The 15,451-nt window shown below is 37.8% G+C and overlaps 1 protein-coding gene across 1 annotated transcript; it reads left to right on the forward strand.

Moving 5' to 3' along the window:
- Positions 1 to 14,323: 14,323 nt before the first annotated feature.
- LOC140140600 (toll-like receptor 2 type-2) lies at positions 14,324 to 14,959 on the forward strand. Its single transcript, XM_072162356.1, has one exon. The coding sequence runs from the start codon at positions 14,324 to 14,326 to the stop codon at positions 14,957 to 14,959; it is 636 nt and encodes a 211-aa protein (XP_072018457.1).
- Positions 14,960 to 15,451: the final 492 nt, after the last annotated feature.

Below are 15,451 nucleotides of genomic sequence, written 5' to 3' on the forward strand. Positions count from 1 at the left end.
GTTTTTACATTATAAGGCACTTTATAAATTGTATTAATTATTATTATTATTATTATTATTATTATTATTATTATTATTATTATTATTATTATTATTATTATTATTATTATTATTATTATTATAAATTTGGCTTATATCTAGTGAGGTCTCTCCTTTTCGTCTCATCTTCTCTGATTATATGTACCCCAGGTGAATTATTAAGGGAGGGCAAGAATTGTTTTCAAGATGAAAGGGGAGATGTTTTGGGAATAAGCTTTTTTTGTGGATATCTACTGAAAAATGTCATAAAAAGAGAATGCTAGGATCACGAAATAATCCTTTAATATAATGTATTAAAAATGATCTTTGCTGTCATGCAGATGTCATCACCACAAATTTGCGTGCTGGTATGGGCACTGTTCTGAACTGATATCCGCATGGCTTCTCATGATAGCGTATCAGTAAATGCCGTGGCAGTATTAGGTAAACAAATAAACAAGCACAGAGAATCGGTCGTTTCAAATATTCAGTTTTAGTATTGGGTTTGGTTTGGTTTACGTAATTTCTTATTATTAAGAGGAGGGAAAAGAAAAACAGATGGGAAAGCATTGGAAGTGGAAAGGAAAGGAGGGGAGAAGAGAGCTCGAGGTTTGAGTGGAATAGTGTGATGGGGAGATGAGATATCGAATGTACGGGAGGCGGGGAAGGAGACATTATGGAGAGGGAATAGGAGGTTATATAGGCGGGAAGAGGGAACTTAGCCTAAGAGGTAAAATCAAATAGCGACATCTCGAGTCTAACCACAAGCATGACAAGGAAATATGGGATTTGCCGAAAAGGTCGTTTAGTCGATACGGTTCATTAATTACAAGTATCGAAGCAGCATCGATGATCGATCCCATGATCGAACGAATTTGGCTGTCTTGTTCAATTTTGCAATGATCCGGATCGACTGGCTATGTATTTTAACCTCGAAGAAAAATTGTGCAAATTAAACCCTTAAAAAATCACTCAATTTTGAAAACATGACGATGTTATTACTTCATACAGACACATGTCGGAACAAAATGAGCTGAAAACGTGTGATATAAGTTTAGAAAATAAAGCTGCAACAAGCTTAAATAAGCCGAGGACTATTTTAACTTCATTTCGTTAGCACATAACTTACCTGAATGCTGACAATTTATGGTAGGGTCAAACAATTTTCATATTTGAAAAAAAAAATCTCAATCCTCATCTTTGTAATACGGATATCTACAATAGCTACCTACAATTGTCTGAACTTTTAAGAGGGCAGCCAAAGCCCTTAAAACAAAAAAAAAATCATTTTCAAAACCTTTGTTACAATGATTTGGTCACAGAACATTAATTAGCTCTGTTCCTGTATTGTAGACAAGATGTTATGACGAAGTATCTATATAATAATACTGGTAGCCTGTGACTCTGTCTGTGACTCTGTCTGTCTGTCTGTCCGCCTATTTTCTCGGAGACTAGGGGTCGCACGTTCCTCAAACTTGGTGGGTGGGTGTAGCTTGACCCCATTCAGAACAAGTTTGTATTGGTTAGTGGATGAAGGTCACCCAAGGTCATCCAGGGGACAAATTCCTAAAAACTGTCATATGAGCATGAAACGTGGTGGGTACAGTCAACATTTAGAGCCAAATTTTGGAAGGTCATTTTGAGGTCACAAGGGGTAATCTGAGGTCAAATTAGTAAAAACTGTCCTATGGGCATAAAGCTTAACCAGGTAATCGCGACAGCCGAGAACCGCCAAATACGGGTAACCGCCTAGTCTTATAATAATACGCCACGTCTGTGTGTCTGTCTATCTGTCTGTGTGTCTGTCTGTCCGCCTATTTTCTCGGAGACTAGGGTCGCACGTTCGTCAAACTTGGTGGGTGGGTGCAGCTTGGTATGAGGAAGAACAAGTTTATATTTTTAAGGTCAAAGGTCAAGGACGGGGTCAAGTTCAATTGAAGTCTAATTTCAAACACTTAATATCGCAAATCTAGCCATGCCATTGTGTTGACCTTGGACTATCAAACAAAAATGTCCAAGGTGACCTTTTCGTCAGACCTATGGTTAAGAGGTCATAGGTCAAAAAAGATAAAAATTTCAAATTGCCCCTATGGAGCTCAAACTTAGTGGGTGGGTGGACCTTGGACTAACAAAACAAAATTTCCACAGTGACCTTTTCTTCAGACCTACGGTTAAGAGGTCATAGGTCAAAAAGGTAAACATTTCAAATTGCCCCTATGGAGCTCAATTGAGCTCAGCTGTGAGGACAGTGATCCCAGCCAAAGGACACACCCTGATTTGAGATCTGTAAAAGCCAATAACCATGAGTGCCGAGAACAGCGAAATACAGGTAACCGCCTAGTATAATATTAATATTAACTTATTAACAAACCGATTCCTTCATAAGAGGAGTTGTTCATATGAGACCGGTCACCGCTTCTGGAGAAGCTTGGAGAGGAGCGGGGCGAGAAACAAGGAGATGACATACAAGGGTCTAGTGTATAACTATTTTAACACAAAATCATATGCTCTTGTTTTTCAGGCATGATGTGCTGGCTGATCTCTGTGTGTTGGCGAGAGGTTGACGATCATACCATGGCTAGACCTATATTTATATTACCGGCTATCATCGCACCTTTCATGCACATGCACCTCGATGAATGAATTTACTTCGGGATCATACTTCACAAAATGATAAATTTAGTCTTCTGTCATTAAATACCTGCTTTAATTTTTCGCGCGCAAGTCTAAAAGCAGGACGTGTTTGTTATCGTTTCGTTTGCATTTAAAGGCTAAAAAATATGTCTTAGAGCTTGCGAAGATTTTAAACCGCCCCACCGACTCAAACTCAATCAAAGTAAGATTGAGATGATGCGCACCGCAAATACGCGCGGCCCGGAACACGCGGCAGCTTTAATGACATACTTTTTTGCTGGCTCCTCACTCAGTTGTTGTTTGTAAATGTATGTCTTCAAATAAAACAAATATGCAAAACTTGAAAAAATTGTAAGACGTGATTATTAGTGTCGATTGTAGACAATCGGTATCCCCCACCACCCCGATCTACGCCTATGTAATTTAGAGCCCTGTGACTCCATCCCTCTCCTTCTCCTCTCTCTCCTTCTCCTCTTCTTCCTTCCTTTTTTTCCCTCCCCTCCCCTACAATCTCGATCACCTATCCGCTTCTCCTCTTTTCACCTCTTGACCCCTCCTTCACTACCTCAATTGGCACTGGCTTTTAAAATGATATTCGTAATATTAAGAAATCCATTTGATTTTATTGAACAGGCCTGTAACCATGATAACAACATATAGCTGCGAAGTAACGTGAAAACAGAAATAATTGTATATGCCTACATGAATAAAAATTGCTACAATTTCTGTAATTGTGAATAGATGATCCTCGGGGGTACTCTGTACATCCCATATGGGTAGGTATTCAAACGTTACACCATTTAGGGTACATTTCAGCGTTTGTCGGATGTGGGTGGGTACTGGTAGCATCTTTGTGTGGGAATAACCACCGCCCCCCCCCCCTATCGATAGATATATGAAAAGTGCGGTGAGCACGGCTTCCAGAAAAATCGTCTAAATTGCAGAAAATAGTTCTGATGTTGGCTATGCTAAATACACAAGTTAGTGCTCTATACCGCTAAAGATATCGTCCCTACAAAGGTTAATTCATGCTTTGATCTTGCAGCTAATTTTTGACAAGAATCAAAAGTTCCTAGAAAATAGAAAGGAAATAATAATAAATTGCTTGCTAAAATCTCTCTTGATCATGTTTCTTGTCATATAGTATCAATTTCAATTCTAGTCCAGGGTTCATCTTTATACTCCCATGAACTGGTCCATGGGAGCTGAGAGTACACCAGACCTATCGAATTGCATACGAGGAAAGTCCTTCTAATATCAAATAATTTTGATTTTTTAAATTCACCAATATAATACAAATTTTATGACAAAATTAATCAAATGTGATATTTTTTAAAATGTTGATATTTAACAGTCCTCGAAGCAAACTTTATAAATCTAATGATATGTAATGAAAGTGTATGTAGCTGGGATGAAAAGCCGACGATCAATTGAAAATGTTGATCTTTCATTTTGATGATTATACATATGAAAAATCCATATCTTCAATACGAGAGGTCAAAATTTTCAATTGATCGTCGGCTTTTCTTCCCAGCTATATATACTTTCATTACATATCATTAGATTTAAAAGTTTACTTCGAGGATTGTTAAATATCAAAAATATCAATTTTTAAACATTTGCCATAAAATGCGTATTATATCGCGAATTAAAAAGAAAATCAGAATTATTTGATATCAGAAGGACATTCTTCGTATTCAGAATGCAATTCGAAATGCCTGATGTGCTCTCATGTCCCGCAAAAAATACTGTCCTAACGTCCATACCCCATCCCTTAAAGTAACAAATCTCAGTCAATCATTAATTTCTAGATCATTATGATTTCTAGTATCAGCATCACACTATAGCTAGCCATATCCCTCTTCTTCTTCTTCCTTATTTGTGCCTCCCTCATATGTATGAGAATTATCGCACCGCGTACAAATAAGCTGTACTTATTTTTTACGCTGGAACCTAGAGTAGATGAGTGTATTTTTGAAGTAGGCCTACAATCAACAGTGCCGGGATGATCCCCTGTGACAGTTCTTTTCGAATAGCCTGTGACGTTCTTTGGCAGAAATACATGTATACACAGGACCGACGGCTTAAAGTGCCCTCCGAAGCACTAAGCAAGTAGAGTGAAGTGCCTTGCTCAAGGACAGAAAGAGCCAGCCGAGCTCAAGCGGACCTAATCAGATTTCGAACCTTCGACCCTTGGATTCACAGTCCAACGCCTTAACCGCTCGGCCACGCTCCCCTCTTTACCAAAGAGAGACCCCTTCTCTGCATGTTCATACTCAAAGTTGTGCACTTTTCTTTTCTCAGTGAAACAAGGAAGAACCCACCAAATATTTCTAGGGGCGGATCCAGGAATTTTCAATAGGGGAGGGCATATGCTCAAACCCAAATTTTTGTTTGGTTTTGACCACACAAAGTCAGACGCCGCTCTGCAAAAATTAGGGGGGAGGGGTAGGCGTTGATTTCCCCATAATAGAGTCAGTAGTAAACAGAAAACATATGGTGTAAATTTCTAATTCTGCAATGGTAATACAATGATATAATATGGCATACAAAGCTCTTGTGTTTTCTTATGGACTGTGGAATAACTTTACAGCTAGCTTTGGTTTTCTCAAAAACGTACATATCAGTGATCATGTGACTTAAGTGGTAATAACTATTATTAAATTACATGTGTAATGTGTAATGAAATGTGTAATGCAAAACTCTGAATATTTTTTGTAGATACCTTTTGTCACAAGGATTGATTGACAGCTATTGTTGAGTGACTAGGGTTGATTGACAGGCCTATTGACATAATGTGATGCGATCAAGCAAAATCAGTCGGAACTCGGAAATATTAAATTTTCATTTCTTATAGGATAGTAAAAAGCATTTACAAAGCTGGATTTTGCAGAAAACCCCATTGAAATTGAAAACCAGTTCCAAAGCTATGAGCAGTTTAAGAGTTTCCAAAACAGTAGGAAACAAAATGAAATGTTTTCTTTGTTTGGCTATATCTCTAAATCAATATTTCCGAGTTCCGACTGATTTTGCTTGATCGTGTCACATATAAGAAAACCGAAACGACCAGGTATTTTGGTTTTGTATCACAAGACGTGATCAGATACTGATCAGATACATCTGTATCTGTATCTATTGACCTTTTCCCTCTATCCCACAATGCACTATTCCAGGGGGTATGACGTAGTTCATCAACCTCATAGATCGTGTGCATCCGATGGTCTTTGCCAGGCCTTTGCAATTATTTTGTCTTAATATGGGCATACTGATTCCATATATGCGGATTATCGTAAAGGCCATCGATGTTACTAATTATGCAATTATTGAATACACGAGTGATGCAGTTACGGAGCGATGCAGAACATCTGTGTAAGAGATATTTGTTTACGTCTTATTTTCATCTCCGAAAAAAAAACCGGACGCCGACAAAATATCACTGCGTGTCCCGTCATTAGTTTTTCACCATTATGTCTATAAAATGTATACAAAGTTAGGTTTCAATAGCAGGAAACCTTTTTTGGTGACGACACCATGTCCATAAAGGCATAGAAATGTTGTTTTTTGCCCCCGAAAGGTATTAGTGATCGCGCGCCATTATCGTGATGATCGGGGATTCCTTTTTTGTGATGAAGGCACCAGCCGAAATGTCCGTATTCCAGAATGTAATGAACATACCTCTGTACTCCCCCAGGGAGATGATGTATTTTGGGACACACATACCCCCCTGGAATAGTGCATGATGGGAAAGAGGGAAAAAGGTCTATAGTAGGTGCTACACAACGCTCCCTACTGGAACCAGGCGTGTAGGAATTGGTGTGCGCATGGGTTATAACTTAGTTCTGCCTGAGGTTCCCCAACACTGCAGCTTTGAATGTGTTGGGGTCTTGGATTTGAATTATAGAATAAGGGAGTCTGTTCCAATCGATTATTGTCTTGAGGAAGTAGGATTGCTTATAGCAGTCTTTGTTGCATGTGATCACCTTGAAGGCAATCCAGGTCTTTTACCAGTTTGGTGATGCTGGTGGTTCTGTCGTAGGTTTTGGTGACAACATGATGCAGTCATGTCTACAGTAGAATTCATCTCGACCTTTGCAGGACTTAAACCCCATTAAAAGCTATTAAACCAAGATAACACTCATTGAAACAGCTCAACTGATTAAATCGGATCTTCTCTGGTTGTGCACATGTGTCTGTTTTACATGTGCGATATCGCAATAAAGCTGGTATTATAGCTTCAGTTGGGTAACCGATTATAAAGGAAACGAAAGGAAACAATGGTATGTGGACCTTTGTTCACGAAATGAGACAATGGCCGGCTTTTTGTTAACCAGCATTCTTGAAAATGAGCAACATAATGATTGTTGACTTAACACGGTTTGGAAATAATTTCTTCATATTTTTGGTGTTATCTGTCGTTTACATGTCCTTCCTAAAACACAAAAGTGCGACCCTCTCCAAACACCTAAATTAGCTAAAATTTAGGACATGTTACAAAACTATATTTTCTAGAATTTCATAGAATACTTTAAATGTAGCTTGTACCGTTTTTTTGTGGCATCCTTCAGAACGGAACGGTACGTTACCAATATAGCTCAATATTTTCGGTCAAATCTCCATTCAATTAACACGGGGAGTTGGCTAGCTATGAGCTAGCTATGCTTTGCCCTCACTCATATTCTACGAAAGTGCGACCCCTTCTGAACATCTAACCTAGCTGTAATTTTAGGTCATGTTAGAGAAATATATTTGCTAGAAGTTTGGAGAATACTTTAAATATTGGCCGGTTATTTTTCACACAGTGATGTTAACTAGGCAATGCCCATATACCTATAACATACACTGTTTGTAGAGGTCACGCGTCAATGGTGAGAGCACTGTGTATTGTGTATAGGAAAACGGACAGTAACTGCAATACGAAACTAGCAGCCCTTTTTTGGATCTTTTCGATTTAGTTTATGAGTTGTTTTTGATTGGGATCCCAAACGGAATTTGAATATTCTAATAAAGGCCTAACAAGTGATGTATAAGCTGTTTGCTTGATTGGTTTTGAACTTGAGTATAAGTTCGCCTAATGAAACGAAGTGATCTGTTTGCACTTGATGTGATGTTGTTTATGCGTGATGACCAGGATAGATTGTTTGATATTGGGACTCCTAAGTATGGGTGACTCTTTGTTTCCTCCAGTATGCTACCTCCCAACTTGTAGTTAAACATCCAAACATTCCGTTTGTGGGTTATTCTCATTACGAAACATTTCTTAGCATCAAAATTCTGCCATTCATTCTGCCATTTCTCCAGAGTGTCCAAATCCTCTTGGAGAAGTGTGTGGTCATTTACCACTTGGCGGTAGACCACACAGTCATCGGCGAAAAGCCTGACTTCAGAATGAAGGTTTTTGGGCAGATCATTAATATATGCAAGAAATAAAAGGGGACCAAGCACCGTGCCCCATGTTGGCAAAGAGATGGAATAAATTAGATTTGATGAAAGAATTACTAGAAAGAATTCATCGAATGGGATATTGCAAGGATTCTCGAGTACTAATAATACTATAGGATAAGCCACTCGATCGTTTGCGCAAATGAAGTCAGTCATTCAGCCTGTGCGGGATAATGCATGTGATGGCATAGTACCCCTGTACGTGTAGGAGTGTATCACCTGTGGAAGAGATGATGCATGTTTACGTCATCAGTTCAAAAAAAATTAAATGGCGAAAACGGCGAACATTTGGTCGAATCTTTCCATTACTATCATATCGTGAAAAACCAAATAGCCGAGGAGTTAGCTCAATATGCTAGGAAAATATTCTCTTCGATGACCCCATGACGAGACTGGCTAAATAAGCTGTATTTTTGCTGGAAAGGGTCTGAATAATTGGCAGTCGATGGGCGCCATCTTGGAAAATAGCTAGAAATAGACTTCCTCGACAGTCGTTCAAGATTAGAACTGAGATCTGGAACTAAATTAACCAATCAAATCTTGCGCACTCAAATGACCTAGCAACTCCCAATCAAATACAGGATAAGTCCTTTTGAACAATAAAGCAGTCTTGCGCATCATAGCCGTTCACAAGTACGTAAGATTTAGGCTACGCACTCAAATGCATAGCAACCGGCATAGCAACCGTCACTCAAACTGCCGGCGAAGTGACTTCATTTTTTATACAGGGATTGAATACGAGTGTCACGGCCCTGGTATCACATTAGAAATCCATACACCACTATAGATAGATAGTTAATCTTTCTGTATTGAGGGTAAACAGCTTCAGTGACAAGCATTGCTTTCCAAGCAGGCCCAGTATAAGAGCAGCGGTACGACATAAATTCCTTTGCTTAAAACTCGTTTAAAACATTCTATCTTGCTAATTCCCCGAATATGACCTCTAAAACTAGTGCAAATCAAAATAAAATCAACAAAAAATATATCTTAAAACAGGCCTAAAACACCTTTGCTTTTTTTTACTTCACTGAATACTGCTCTTAAATCTAGCATTAACTGAAACTAACATGTTTTAAGCGCTGGTATTATATCACTTGCAAGGTTTGACACCACAACATAAACTGACGTGCTAAACTCAACACAAATTTATTGCTACTAATACTTGTCCAAAGCGCAAAAAAAATATCGCATTTTTATATTATCGAGAAAATTGGTCCGCGAATTAAATAATGACAGAAACGGGTTTGCAGTCTTGGGAGCATGTTAAAAAGAGTGGGGCGCTGTTAACATCTTCACAGCAGGAAAAGGAGGTGGAAACAAATGTTAAACTTTCATCAATTTGCAATCGACTGGTTATCATGAAATATCTTAAAACGCGCCCAAAAGGCCTCAAAACGAGCAAAGAATACCGGCGTTTTTACACGTATTTCAATGGGGCGATTATTTAGTGGCGTGTGCCCTCGAAGGGCCTAGGCGTAAAATCATGCTCATGAGAGATTCAGCCAAAGTTGAAGGCGGCTTTTGATTAAATTGCACTTTTTTCGATTTAAATAGATAGTTTTTATGTTATTGAATATATTTAATGCGTTTTACATGCAAGTTTTGCTAAGTGTATTCCCTCCAGAAGCCTTTGAAGTTAAAGCAATTGTCAAAAATTGTGAGAAAAATAAGATTTCTTAGATTTGAAGCAATATGGTCTTAAGGTTACAAATCGGCACGAGTCCTTAACCCCCCCCCCCCCATCTCAATTATTTTATAAAGGGGGGAAGGGGGTAATTGTAGTAAAATCATAAATATTAGACCCTTGCAATTATGAAACATAATTTCATTTCATTTTGATGCGATTTTTAGCAGTCAGACGGTCAAAACTAAATGTAGAGAAATCTAGGGAATAAGCATGGTGTGATGTGCCCTGAGTAATTTGATTGTCATGTCATGAGAAATAATAGAAAGGGAAAACAAAGAGTTTGTGTGGTATGACATGTTTTGGGGAAACCCTTTGGTTACAGTAAACAAACTCAATCAAAGTTATTAATAATCTTGTAAAATCTGGAGTCTGGTTTATAAAACAACACATCTGACAATAAAGTGGAGCAGTGCAGAAAAGAAGCCTGTTTCCTGGAGAAAGAGAGTGATTGGTGAAAGAAACACCAATTTTTTGGAGATTGTCATCTGCGCAAGGAGTTAAGTGTTTGGAGATCTGCACAAGGAATTAAGTGTTTGGAGAAAGCAGCACCATTTTGTGCAAGAATTTTATACACAAAGGATTATAAATGCAATGCAAGTGTACAATGGACTTTGCTGAATCGCCCAGCCGTCCAGAACATTGCAATAAAACTCTATAATCACCAAGAAGAAGACTGCTGGTTAAGTACTGATTAGTTAAAACTTTGATTGTGTGATTATATTGTATGTGCAATTGTTGCCATGTACCTCATCATATTTCGCTTTCAATTAAAGACATAGATTTTGTTAACTAAATCAAATAGTGTATTTTTGTTTGTGAATTCGGGTAAAAGCTGATATTGGATTCGTAACAAAATTGGGGGCTTCGTCCGGGAAATACAATGTAAAAAATTGATGTACGAGGCTGTGCTTGGGGTCTATTAACAAAATTTGTTATAAGTAGTCAAAGTGAGGAAGAACAAGGATATTTGATAACATTACAATGATGTGGAATGGAAGACATGACCTTAATTTCCCACACAGGGAGTATGAATATCCGCCCACACAGACACCATAGCGGGTGTGTTGATTTCAAGTTGAATAGTTATCATTCACAGCAATCCCATGACAGATGTTAAAAATAGTTTATAAGTTTGGCCTTTAGCAACCACTAACTTACGAAACTTTTGGTGTGACAAACCCTAAGATTTGGTTTCATTTGAGGATGTCAAAACTGAAATCTATTTTGCTGTCGAAATGATTGCATATCAGATTAAAAGCACACTGCCGCGTAGCTATCCAGAGTACACACATCGGAATCATATGTTAAGGGTAGACGAGGTATTGTTGGTCGAAGCAACCTAAAAATCGATTTTCATTATCTAGATCAATATATTATTGAAATTTAACATCTTGATGTTTTGCAAAGTTAATTCTACAAATCGTATACTCTGCAAACTTGCTTAATTTATTGTTGTTAATTAGTTATGTACGTTTTACAAAAGTGTTGTTGTTTCAGCCCTCTTCACAACGTAACTCAAGAACCGCAGCACCTATAAAAGTATATCTGTGATATTTTAATTCTTCTACACGCTCGCTATGAATTGAGCAATGCAGTTTTTGCCAAAGCTCACTACCATTCGTAAGATGCTGTGAACTACCAAATCACAACAGTTTAAAATAATTAATAACCTTAAGTACATACCTCTGGTACTAGACTGGTGCTGCACTGGTAGTCTAGTAGCCACAAAGTAGCTGTGTACTTCTAGGAGCAGCATCAATAGGAAACTTAAATCTGCATGATATGTCTGGGCTATATTTTCTGTGAATATTGTGTTATTCCATGCTTATTCTGATACAAGATAAAATAAAAGTAAAAATTATAAAATTAACCTACAACCAGAATAAATGGTATAACTACAATTATGATGCCAGCAGGAAGCCCACGTGAAATGCCAAAAAAATGATTTTGTTATCAGCTATAACTTTTAAAATTTGTATGTCGGGTCATGAGACAAAATTTTAAGAAAACATTAAACTCAAAATCTGCGAATACGCCTTTAATGTTGTTTATTGGCGTGCTGCATTTTCACGAGCTTATATGGTAATATTAGAATCACCCTTGAAAGTGAGTTGGTGTGAGAACTGAAACTTATATTACCATTATCCTAGTGTACTAGGCCTATACATTGTATGGGACAAATATAGTGTAGTGTATGTTTGCGTTTAGGTAGTTGGCATTTCACCATGGCTTCCAATATGATGCAGTGTGTTTGTAGCATAGTACTCTTTAGTTGTTTTTGTCAACACAGACAAAATCTTGCTATCCACAAGGTACTATTGTATGTAAAACATGGAATCATACTAATATTGATTGCAGTCATAGAGATCTAGTCTGTGTTCCACAATTACGGCATGCTTCTTCAATACAATCACTTAATTTATATGAGAACAGTCTCTCTGCAATCGCTGATGATGCATTTCAACAGTTTCAAAAGTTACAACATTTGGATATTTCTTTCAACGTCATATCATCCCTGGAAGGTGAAATGTTTGCCAGCCTTTGTGAGTTATTAACTTTGGATATGAGTTTCAACTTGATATCAAACATCCAAGCTAACTTGTTTAGTAGTCTTCACAAATTGCAGCATTTGATCCTTTCAGACAACAGCATTTCAGCACTGCAAGATAGTGCATTTGCTGGACTTAACGAACTGTTAACTTTGGACTTGGGTTACAATAGAATGTACTTTATAAGCGACAAAGCCTTAAGTACACTAAGCAAACTTACCAACCTGGACTTATCTCATAACTATTTGTGTGCTTTATCTGGTTTTCCATTTCAAAATCTTGCCTCGCTACAGTCACTTAAAATCCGTTGGCAAAATGGGACATGTCTTAGCATGACATCATTTGCTGGGTTGGAAAACTTGCAATCTTTGATTATGCAATTTGTGTCTATGTTCATGGATAGCATTACTGCTACCCCCCTAGATAACCTTATATCTTTGCAGGAACTGGTGATAGTTGGTTTGAATGACTGCGACAGTATAAACAGACTTTTCATAGGATTACACAATCTTCGCCAACTCGACATTGACATTTCTATATCTTGTCCTGAAATGAATTTTTGTTCATTGTATGATGAAATTTCCAGGAACTTGGATACAAATAAATGTAGCAGAGTGCTTCCTTTGAAACATCTTAGCCTTACTCAATACAGTTATTCTAGCAGCCTTCCAGCTTTTGAGATACTGCATAATCTAACTAGTCTTTGTTCTTTTGATTGGATGCACATCATAGAGGCTTTGAACACGATAGATTCATCACTAGCACTTCAAAATCTTACACTTCGCGCGGGTAATGACTTGTGTATTTTGAATTCAACAACATTTGCATCACTGGGAAATTGGAAAGCATCACTGAAGGTATTGACATTATCTGCAAATGAGATTAGGTTTGAAGGCGCTCCTTTTCAATGGTTCATTGGTTTGCAAGTTTTGGAAATCGCAAATCCATCATATCTCACTCACACATTGCCAGTGAATGTCTTTGAAGGATTAAGAAATTTAAATGTACTTAAACTGTGTAATTTAAATTCTGATATGCCTTCGTCTGGTGCTATCAATATATTTAGTAGCTACAATTCTTTATCCATGTTGGATCTGAGTAATAACAAATTAACGGGTAATTTAAACCTTTTCTGGCAGCAACTGTGTAACATTTCTTCGCTTGAATATATAGACTTGTCCCATAATGCATTTGACTTAATATTTATAATGCATTGGATATGTGCTCCACCTAATTTGAAAAAACTAAGCATGGGGTATCAAAACAACTACGACGGGTTTTTCCCTGTTCAAATATGTGACTTTGCAACACAGTTGGAATCATTTGATGCTAGTGAAACAACAGTGGACTTCCATACACACATTCTACCTCTTTCTACCTGTTACCATCTTGTAACGTTAATTCTTTCACATTGCATCTTAAAGTTTACGGGTGTTAATGCAATCAATCTGCCTGTATTACAGGAGCTGTACCTAAATGGGCTTTATACTGATGGACCTATTATTCTTACTGAACTGGATGCCTTCAATGCACCTGAATTGCAACGCCTTCATTTGGAAAACAATGGAATTACAAACATTAATCATACTCATTTACAAACTTTTAGTCAATTAAGATATCTAGATTTGAGCAACAACAAACTGACATCAGTAAGTGATTTGCAGTACTTCAGCAATATACAAACTTTGCTGCTTCAAAATAATGAAATCAGGATAATCACAAAAACAATGCTGTCGAAAGTTTGCCATCCATATATGAGTACCCTGGATTTACGCAATAATAAACTTCTCTGTGATTGCCATGTAGAGGCACTTAGGAACTTGCTTCTTACAGACAAGGTCATTTATATTCCAGTTGAGTTACCACCCAGGCAGGCTGCTGAGTATCTTTGTTTTTCACCACAATTAGGAAAAAAGAAGATTTTAGCATTACAGAGGTCAATTTAGATTGTGATTCTCACATTTGGAAATATATTTCAGTCAGCATTGCTTGTGCCATGATAATACTAATTACAGTCATTCTGACGGTGCGTTATTGGTGGCACATAAAATACCAACTTTTTCTGCTCTTCAACAGAAGACAAGGTCAAAAGCACCATCTTATCGATCATGATGATGACATTATAGATGATGATGAGAATGGTATCCCTCGATATGATGCCTATGTCCCTTACCATATAGAGGATGAGGATTGGGTAGATGCAGAACTTCTAGCCAATATCGAGGAAGGTGAGGAACCTTTCAGACTTTGTCTTAAGACCAGAGACATACGCGCTGGGAGACCAATTTTTAATGAAATATCTCTTCACATACAGAGAAGCCGCAAAATTCTTGTGATTCTTTCACCAAGATTTGTTGAAGACAACTGGTGTCATTTTGAGTTAAACATGGCGCATCATAGAGTCCTGGAAGAGGGCCGCAATGTGATGATTCTAATACTTCTGGAAAAGATTCCAGATAACAAAATGACTCTGTTGTTGAGGCAATTATACTGTAGAGTGCAGTTACTAAGATGGCCAGGCGATGGACATGGACAGTATTTGTTTTGGAGACGTCTTCGTGAGGAACTCAAGAGGCCTGTGCCTCTAGACCGTCGCTTTAATGTGTACTTTGCTGAATCACAAGTAGATTAGCAATTATGCCATGCATAAATTATGTCCTCACCATATTTGCTATATCCTTATTTGCTAGATAAATTGTGATTAATTAAATCATGTCAACCAGAAAAAAGTCACTGTTTGGTAAGATGTTATCACCGACGTTGCGGGTAAAACCTTTAGCCTTCAGCTGGGTGGATGATTTAGGGTCATCCTAGGTCAATCGATGAGGAAGTTGCTTGATTGACCTCGGATGACCCTAAATCATTCACCCAACGTTTTTATTTCTGGTTGACATGATTTAATTAATCACAATTTGAACTGTTCACAGACGACTGAGAGTGCACACAGTGTTATTTGCTAAGTTAGGTAAGAATGACCTTTGACCCTTATACATGTAACCTTTGACATCCCCAATAAATTTGTGAAATGTACTCTAAACTGGATCTGATCTAATTTGGGTTACAATCGGCCAAGGGGTTGAAGAGGAAATAACTACTAATGCAGGGTTGACCATGGGGTTGACAC

The sequence above is a fragment of the Amphiura filiformis genome, chromosome 19 (genome assembly GCF_039555335.1).
Source record: "Amphiura filiformis chromosome 19, Afil_fr2py, whole genome shotgun sequence".
Lineage (NCBI taxonomy): Eukaryota > Metazoa > Echinodermata > Ophiuroidea > Amphilepidida > Amphiuridae > Amphiura > Amphiura filiformis.